The 9,381-nt window shown below is 34.3% G+C and overlaps 1 protein-coding gene across 2 annotated transcripts; it reads left to right on the top strand.

Annotated features, from left to right (window-relative positions):
* Window positions 1–619: 619 nt before the first annotated feature.
* LOC109193636 (protein NRT1/ PTR FAMILY 1.2-like) lies at window positions 620–8,870 on the top strand. Of its 2 annotated transcripts, XM_019344493.1 has the most exons (6): window positions 620–779; window positions 922–1,139; window positions 3,297–3,535; window positions 4,115–4,423; window positions 6,250–7,060; window positions 8,786–8,870. In XM_019344493.1, exons 1-6 carry the CDS (start codon window positions 674–676, stop codon window positions 8,849–8,851), a joined length of 1,749 nt encoding a protein of 582 aa, XP_019200038.1. In that variant the 5' UTR covers window positions 620–673; the 3' UTR covers window positions 8,852–8,870. The 2 variants fall into 2 exon arrangements, with proteins under 2 accessions (XP_019200038.1, XP_019200037.1); XM_019344492.1 differs by lacking the exon at window positions 8,786–8,870 and having other exon boundaries at window positions 6,250–7,221.
* Window positions 8,871–9,381: the final 511 nt, after the last annotated feature.

Below are 9,381 nucleotides of genomic sequence, written 5' to 3'. Positions count from 1 at the left end.
CGATTCTGAAATTTTAGTTCATAGATTCTGAAATTTTAGTTCATTCATTCTGAAATTTTTAGTTCATAGATTAGATTCCGGAATTTTAGTTCATCGATTATGGAATTATAGTTCATCGATTATGGAATTTTAGTTCATATGTTGTTGCTGGGAATCAAACCTGAATTTTTTTTTTTTAAGGAGAGACGCACGTTTTTAATAAAACGACGTCATTTTTTATCCGTATGCACCCATGCATGATGCATACGGATGCACAGCATAATTTGCCTATGTTAAGCGGCTAAGCCTTTCTCGAATAAAGATTTCTTGAGTTAGAACTTTTCCAAGTAAAAAAAAGAAATTTCTATGAGCATAATTTGAACCAAATTTAAATTAATTTGACAATGATTGAATACTAGATATTAAATGTAAATAAAGAAAATAGTCTAGAATATAATTCAACTTATCAACCAATCTAAAATAAGATTATAAATTTTACTTTACTAATAATCGCAAGATAAATAATCAAAACTTCATCAATTTTCAGGGCAACAACGATGATTAACTTTTAAATTTGGGGCTAAAACTTATATAAAGAAAGTACTGCGCTGCCTTAATTATCCCCCCTTCCCAGGCCAGCTTCTTTCCTTGCAGTCCAAACTCCATTTCCACACTGCACTGCAATTCAATCCCAATGGAAGATCTTTCAGAGGAAAAGGAGAATGAATTCGAAGAGCCACTCTTGATCACATCCTCCCAATCTCCAAAGGGCGGCTTCAGAACCTTCCCTTTCATTATTGGTATCAGTTTAATCTTTTAGTTGAAGGCATACTTTCATCATCAATATGCATATTTATCCATCTTTTTCCTCATGGGTATTCACAGTTTTGCTATTCAAAAACTGGGCATTTGTGAATTTTGTTTTTTCCTTGGTATGAATAGGAAATTCGGCGTTGTTGTTTATGGCGATTTATGCATTGACACCCGACATGATACTTTATTTGATGAAAGAGTATAACATGGATATGGCTTCCGGGTCAAATGTTTTGTATCTTTGGTCGGCGGCGTTGAATTTCACGCCGGTGATCGGAGCTCTCGTGGGGGATTCTTTTGTGGGTCGGTTTCAGATGATCGGTCTCGGCTCTGGTCTTTGCCTTCTGGTAAGATATTTCACTCTCAATTTCATATATTATATTTGGTGAATGGTGAGGATTATATTCGGAGCAGATCTTTAAAATTTAATAAATTAATAATAAATGTTTATATTTTGTGACAAATAGTCAAATATATATTAAATTATAATGGCCGATTCAGGATACAACTTTACCTAACTTTATTTATTGAGTCTATTACTATTTGGCACATATAGAACTTATATATCTTAACATCAACATCACATGTCACATAAGTTAAATAATAACACTAACAATAACAATAAAACATTTGCATATTATAATATTATAGCAAAATTAGTTTACATTTAATAATTTCAAACTAATTTTTTCTTTTATTTAAATATATATATGTATATTGTCACATACACAAAGTTTATGATTTTTTTTTTTTCTAAAATAAATCTTGATAATAATACTAATAACAATTATAATGGGTAGTTGACCATTTCATTTTAACATGACTCCAAATATTATGATCAATTAAATATTATAAATAGGGACAATGTTGTCTTGGTTAAACTATTAACTTGGTAACTACAAGGTAGTAAATTCGACTCTAAGCAAGAGCGGTCTATTGGTCTCTTTTTGATTTGAGCTGTTTAGTTATGGGTAATGGGCAACCAGTTTACTTTATTATAGTCTTTTGCCGATTAGAGTCACAAAGCGGAGTTTATCAATGCACACCTTCACCGCTCAAAATAAATAAATAAATACTATAAATAATTATATTTTGTCTCCAATTATCTTTTGTCCCAGGAGGTAGTTGCTTTAACTAGAATTAAGATATCGATTAATGTCAATAAAATTATATATATTTTTTTTGAAAATCAATAAAATTATATATATAAGTATATGCTTTTGTTTGATTATATTGAGACTTGGGTGGGTGGGTGAGTTATTGTCTTTGTGATGTAAGATATACCATTGAAAAATGTTTTTAATGTTTTGGGTGGTTGTATTATATTGTTGTTAACTTGTTATACTTTGTGTTTCATTCGATTGTTGGTTAATGTGTGTTACGGTTACGCTTATACATACATACATTGGAAAGCAATAGAAAAAATTAATTTGATGACCTATATATTTTGAATTAGTCTTTTTTATGCGCGATGCGCAAAAACATATGCTCATACTAATATTTATATTTTTAAAAATAACTGACAAATCTTTACTAATTAAAATTTATATGAAATCAAATTTATTTATTTCATTAATCTAATATATATAATGTCTATAAATATTATTATCTTTAAAGAATATAAGAAAATATATGGTGAATGCATGTGAATTGTAACAATAATGGTAAAGATAACTGAAGTTATAACGGTAGGTGTATTTTTGTTCAAAAAATTATATAATACAACTCTAAAAGCACAATATACAAAATGATTAGCACTAAAAACATAGACATAAATTAGAGATATAACTTTGATGGAGACTTATTATGTTTTTAGATTATATATTTATTTAATTTTATTTGTTTTCTAACAAAACTTGAATATATAATTTGAACCAATTTCATTCATTTAAGCCCTTCTCTTAGTATTTGTTAAAAACGTAGCCACTACTAGAAGGTTTATACTAGATAAATCATGCTCTTGTGTAATAGTCAACAAATCACATATGAGATAAGATGAGCTCGACTGGAATGGTGTAGATAAGAATCAATGGGTTGGGGTGTTTGGTAAATAATTGTTAGCTAATTGGGTTAGTGAGTTTGATTAATTGATAGTATTAGCTGATTATAGAAAAATGCTTAGTAAATTAGTTTTTAGCTTATAGCTGATTACATGCAAAATTACTATATTTCTCAAAAAACTTATCGAAAAAGCTGATTTGAACAGTTTTTTGAATTTTAACATTTTGGAGCAATAAGTTGTCGTTTTAAAAAACTAATTAATCAAACACTCATATTGTTTAACCAAGTTAAACAGTGGTTAAATAAGTCAAAATCAGCTGATAAGCTAATTATGTTACCAATTAAATAGTGTCAATCTCGTGACATTCTGGTATGAAAATCATGCTTCACTTTTCTCGGGATTGAATCTATGTTGGATGAAAATGAAAGTGGGTTGATTAGATGCAACATAGGCTTTTTTGGAGCTGAACTAAAATGTCTGTCATGAAACCCAAATGTTGCAGGGAATGGCTATGTTTTGGTCAACTACTGCGATACCACAAGCAAGGCCACCTCCATGCAATGAAGATGACAACGTTTGCACCTCTGCAACAACATTCCAACTCTTAACACTATTCACCTCTTTCATTCTGGTGGCTCTTGGATCTGGAGCTGCAAGATCTTGCTCCTTGGCGTTCGGCGCAGACCAATTGCAGGATTTGCAGAAGACAACAACCGGTTGTATGGAGAGATACTTCGGCTGGTACTGTTAAAATTTAAATAGGATCTGACGGGTGACTAATGATAACACCTGCCGAAAAGTCAAGAATAAAATAATAAAGAGTTAATACCATCCAAGATTCTCCGAGTATAGTGGTTTTGCCACGTTTAGTCCTAAATTTTCAAATTGACCATCTGCGATCATTCGACTTTCAAATTTAACCATTAATGGTCCAAGTGAACCACCCATGGTCCTATCAAGTGGACCACGACTGGTTAAATTTCGAAATTTGAAGGACCATGAGTGGTTTACTTGGACCACGAATGGTTAAATTTAAAAGTCGAAAGACTACAAATGGTCAATTTAAAAGTTTAGGACTAAACGTGGCAAAATCATTATACTCGAGGACCTCAGATGGTATTAACTCAAATAATAAACTAGCAGTAAAATGAGAATTAATATAAAATTAGGAAAATTTGTATGACTAGTCTGATTTTAAAGTACAATAAAAAGCCTGTATTTATAGATTTGTTATGATAAAAACTAAATCTAAGAATATAGTAAATAATTTAACAAACTGAATTCTATCTCATAAAAATCTTTAATTGTAATTTCTAACAGGTACTACGCCATATCCTCGTTTTCCGTCCTGGTTGCCATGACAGTTCTGGTTTATATCCAGGAGAATATGGGGTGGGAAATTGGCTATGGAGTTCTTGTCCTGGTAATGCTCATTTCTCTTGTTGTCTTCTTCTTGGGTTCTTCCTTCTATGTTAAACCCAAGGCCAAAGAGAGTTTGATCGTTGGGTTGATTCAAGTGGCTGTAGCCTCTTACCGAAAGAGGAATTTGAAATGTTCTGAGAGGAACTCATCAGATGTAGCTTACCATCAAAAGGGTTCCAGCCTGCTTCGGCCCACTGAAAAGTTGAGGTAATTAATAAAACTCGAGACAGACTTTTAGTAATACTACACGTATTCTCACTTTTTACTTCGTTTTCTACTTCAAGCTTATATGACACACTTTGATTTATTTAAAAAATGTGAGTCATGATCTTTTTCTACTTTCCAATCAAATCAAGACACATGGCGGGCGGGAGTTTGTTTTACACCTTTGGAGATACACTTATCTTTTTTTTTTTTTTTCTCAGAATGGTTCTAGGCTGAGGTTTTTTTGTTTTTTTTTTTTGTTTTTTTTTTTTTAATTTTTTTTTATTTGTACTTTTTGTCTCATGATTATGTGACTATTTTCACAGTTGGTCCTCGACTATTAACTTTTTCATATCTAGTCTCAAGACTTGTAAATCTTCCCGCCTACATTTGGTCAACTTAATTTTTTAGTCATTAGTGACCAAATTTCAAGCAAGTAACTTATCTTGTAGGGCAAAATTTGTCATTTATAAAGTCTCCTCCCCCACCCGAAAAGTTTAAGTAAAAACTGAGTACTTTTTAATACAGACTACTTGAGTACTTTTTGTCAACCTCTCAAAATCTTTTAAAGTATTTTTCTTCCCCCTAAAGTTAAGTAAAATACTATGTGTACTCCCACCTTGTACTCCCAATTTTTACTCCACACAAAAAATTTTGATGTAGACATTTGTATTAAGATCCACATGAAAAAAATAAGCTAATCAAAGTCTGCCACATCAGGGAGTAAGATTTGAAAATACATGTATTAGAACTTGATCTAAAGTTAAAAATGTCTCGAATATTTTAACTATTTTTTTTAAAGTAATAAATTCGTAACCTCAAAATTATTCTCCAATATAATAAGGGTTGGTCTTGTATAAGACCGTCTTAAGGGTATCAATTTGCGATACATGTCACACTTAATAAAAATGAGTCATGTGAGGTATATATATATATAATGAAAAATGATAATAGGGGTATGAATCTAGGTACGAATATAGTCACGGGGACTGATATTGTATTAATTGAATATGTAATGCTATTACAGAGGTTCATGACATGTAATAACAAGACAATAAGAAGTAAAAGATACAAGATGCCTTGATTAAGACACCAAAGAGGGTTTTTATAGTTTGTGTCGTCATAACAGCTCCGGGAAACGCGGGGTGCCGCAACTATCGCCACACGACCCGCTCCACGCGTGGACCGCGCGACTCGGCCAAAGGGCGGCCGACCCCATGGAGGCCGACCCCATGGGGGCCAACCCCACGGGGGTGCATGCTCCTCGTGGATCGCTTGCCCGAGTTCGCTGCTACGGGTCCGGTTCGCCCCGGATCCATCCGTAATTATTCCATCAAACATAATTGCATACATAGATATAATGAATATTTTAAGTCTTATATATAATATTTTATATCATAAATTTAATAGGCAAAAAATAAAGTAATAACATAACAAACTGGGTTGCATATATCATCTATATTTAGTTATTTACCCTTTAACATATTTTTCATGTATTTCACTAAACTTTAAAATTAAAATAAATAAATAAGATAATAGTAAATATGCATGTGAATCTTAAATAACCTAAAAATAATGAGGGTAAATTCCCTTCAAAATCCAATCTAAATGGTATGTTATGGGGATGTTATATTTCCTTAGGAAGTAAGATAGCTTGAATCAAACATGAGAATGTAAACTTTAGAATGCGTATAACTTAACCAAACACCCCCAACAACTTCATATATAATGAATATTAATTTACCAAGTTACAATTTGTATTAAATATATAATATTACTGAGCTCATATATCAATTATATTCTTGAATCTTGATTATTGGTTTCTGCAGGTTCCTGAATAAAGCTTGCATTATCCAAGACCCTCAACGAGATCTAACATCCGATGGAAAACCCACAGATCCTTGGAATCTCTGTACAGTCGATCAAGTAGAAGAGCTGAAATCGTTGCTGAAAGTTACCCCGATTTGGTTCACCGGCGTGATAATGTCCATAAATGTCAGCCAGGGCTCTTTCGGCATCCTCCAAGCAACCACCATGGATCGCCGCATCGGTACAGCCTTCGAAATTCCGGCAGGCTCCGTCGGCATGTTCGCCATCGTTTCCGTCGTCCTCTGGATCGTGCTATACGACCGATTCATCATTCCCTTAGCGTCTCGCGCGATGCGGAAGCCAGTTCATTTCAGTACCAAAGCGAGAATGGGGTGTGGGATCTTCGCTTCTTTCTTGTCCGTGGCGGTGGCGGCCTCCGTGGAGACCGTCCGCCGCAGGCGCGCGATTGACGAGGGATTTGCCGACAGCCCCGACGAGGTTGTCGGCATGTCGGTGCTGTGGCTGGTCCCGAGTAATCTCCTCGCGGGTTTCGCGGAGGGTTTGAGCGCAGTTGCCCAAAACGAGTTCTACATTTCGGAGTTTCCCAAGAGCATGTCGAGTATCGCTTCCAGTATGTTTCTGCTCGGGATGGGATTCGCGAGCCTTTTAGCGAGCGTGGTGATGAACGTTATCAATGATCTCACCGGCGGCAAGGGCGGTGGCGAGAGCTGGATATCGAGCAATATAAACAAGGGTCACTATGATTACTACCAATGGATTCTTGCTGGTTTGAGTATGGTTAACTTGTTGCTATTTTTTGTTTGCAGTAGGGTTTATGGTCCATGCAAAGATGAGAACATGGAGGTTGTTCCCTTGGGCAGGGAAGATCAGCCATAAATTAAACTACCATCAGGTCGACTATTATGTTGTGACATGTAATGGAATTGTTTACAATACTCATTTCGAAATTATTATAGCATCAACTATATATATATGAAGGGCAGTGGTTATATCATGGACCGTAGTTCAAAAACGGTGTCGTTTCTTGTAAAAAAGCGGCTATGGTTACATATTAACGGAGTCTGTATATTTTTGATGTGTTAATTACAAAATGAAACTACAGTGTATCTAAATGAAACTGTCTCGCATATTGTTTTTATATTATCAAATGAAACTGTAATTGAATTGAAATGAAACTGTAGTTGTGTTGAAATGAAACTGCACGCAGTACGTGTATATAAAATGAAATTGAATAACAGTTTCACATATTTGAGTGTATATTCTCCAATGAAAATGTAGTTATATCGAAATGATACTGTAGTTGTGTTGTAATGAAACTATAGTGTATATAAAATGAAACTGAATAACAGTTTTACATATTTGAGTGTATAATGTCGATTGAAACTGTAGTTATATCGAAATGAAACTGTAGTTGTGTTGAAATGAAACTGCAGTGTATATAAAATGAAACTGCAGTGTATATTGTCCAATGAAATTATACTTATATCGAAATGATATTGTAGTTGTGTTGTAATGAAACTATAATGTATATAAAATGAAACTGAATAACAGTTTCACATATTTGAGTGTATAATGTTGAATGAAACTATAGTTATATCGAAATGAAACTGTAGTTGTGTTTGTGTTGAAATGAAACTGCAGTGAATATAAAATGGTCGCGCTGTTATTTAGGAGGGGAGTCTGCCGCTGCCGAGGAGGGTCTGGTCAATGGATGCTTCGTCTCTGCATGCGTGGAGCCAGGTTCACTACCAGCGAACGCCGACTGCTTCGCCCAACAGTGCACTATCGTCAACTGCGAGGCTGAGGTGCTTATTCGATGTTGGATTCCGGTCGACGACAAGGGAAGCTTCCTTCGGCGCTGTTCTGTTCTCGCCAAATGGAGCTTTCGTGGTAGCTCACAATGGGCGCCTCATGGACTACTTCTCGATTCTCATGGCGAAGTCGTTAACTTGTAAGGAGGTGTTATCTTGGCTCAAGGACCGGGGAATATTATCTGTGGATCTCATCACCGACTGCTCTGAGCTCCGTAGCTGCTTAACATCTGCTCAAGTCGCCATCTTTTCCTATGTTGGGTTGGTTATTGATCAATGTAGGGTAGCTATGTCTACATTAAATCATTGCTCTATTAGTTTAGTGCCTCAGCTAATTTACATGCTCATACTCTTGCTTCAGCAGCCTTCACTCAGGCTAGCTCTCTGTTTTGGGACTCTGTCCCTCCTGACTCTATTGGTTCGTTAGTTCAGTAATATATGTTGTGCTTTTTCTTTTTAAAAAAATGTACTTTTTATTATGGTCCACATAGCACTGTGTGGACCATGGTCCATACAATAATTTGCCTCGATCTCAAGCGATTGGTCTTCGCAAATTATTCTGTGGACCTGAATCCAAAGATACATAATTTACACAATAAATGTTCACAATTTATTTTTTAAAAATTCACAATTTGTGATGATATTGTCACAAATTCATAAAATCGAAAAACAATTTATATTTGAGATGTTCACAATTCTAATACTATTTTTTGTTTGCAGTATGGCTTATGGTCCATGTAAAGATGAGAACATGGAGGCTGTGGCCTTGGGCAGGAAAGATCAGCCATAAATTAAACTACCATCAGGTCGACTATTATATTGTGACCAGTAATGGAAATGTTTACAATACTCATTTCGAAATTATTATAGCCTCAACTATATGATGGGCAGTCGTTATATTGTGGACCATGGTCCAAAAAGGGCGTCGTTTCTTTTAAGTAAAAAAACGATTGTCGTTACATATTAACGGAACCCGTATTTTTGGTGTGTTAATTACAAAATAAAATTAGTGTATCTAAAATGAAACTGTTTCACATATTGTTTTTATATTATCAAATGAAACTGTAGTTGTGTTAAAATGAAACTGAATAACATTTTCACATATTTGAGTATCTATTGTCCAATGAAACTGTAGTTACATCGAAATGATACTGTACTTGTGTTGTAATGAAACTATAGTGTATATATAAAATGAAACTGAATAACAGTTCACATATTTGAGTGTATAATGTCGAATGAAACTGTAGTTATATCGAAATGAAACTGTAATTGTGTTGAAATGAAATTGCAGTGTATATAAAATGAAATTGAATATGTTAT

Source organism: Ipomoea nil, unplaced genomic scaffold, assembly GCF_001879475.1.
Source record: "Ipomoea nil cultivar Tokyo-kokei standard unplaced genomic scaffold, Asagao_1.1 scaffold1900, whole genome shotgun sequence".
NCBI lineage: Eukaryota > Viridiplantae > Streptophyta > Magnoliopsida > Solanales > Convolvulaceae > Ipomoea > Ipomoea nil.
Note: the sequence above shows the minus strand (reverse complement) of the source record. Positions and strands in the feature narration are given on the sequence as shown.

Coding starts and splice junctions, on each gene's coding strand:
- LOC109193636 (XM_019344493.1), top strand. CDS start 674: ATGGAAGATCTTTCAGAGGAAAAGGAGAATGAATTCGAAGAGCCACTC. Junction 1,140..3,296: donor GCTCTGGTCTTTGCCTTCTG/GTAAGATATTTC, acceptor CAAATGTTGCAG/GGAATGGCTATGTTTTGGTC. Junction 4,424..6,249: donor CGGCCCACTGAAAAGTTGAG/GTAATTAATAAA, acceptor TGGTTTCTGCAG/GTTCCTGAATAAAGCTTGCA.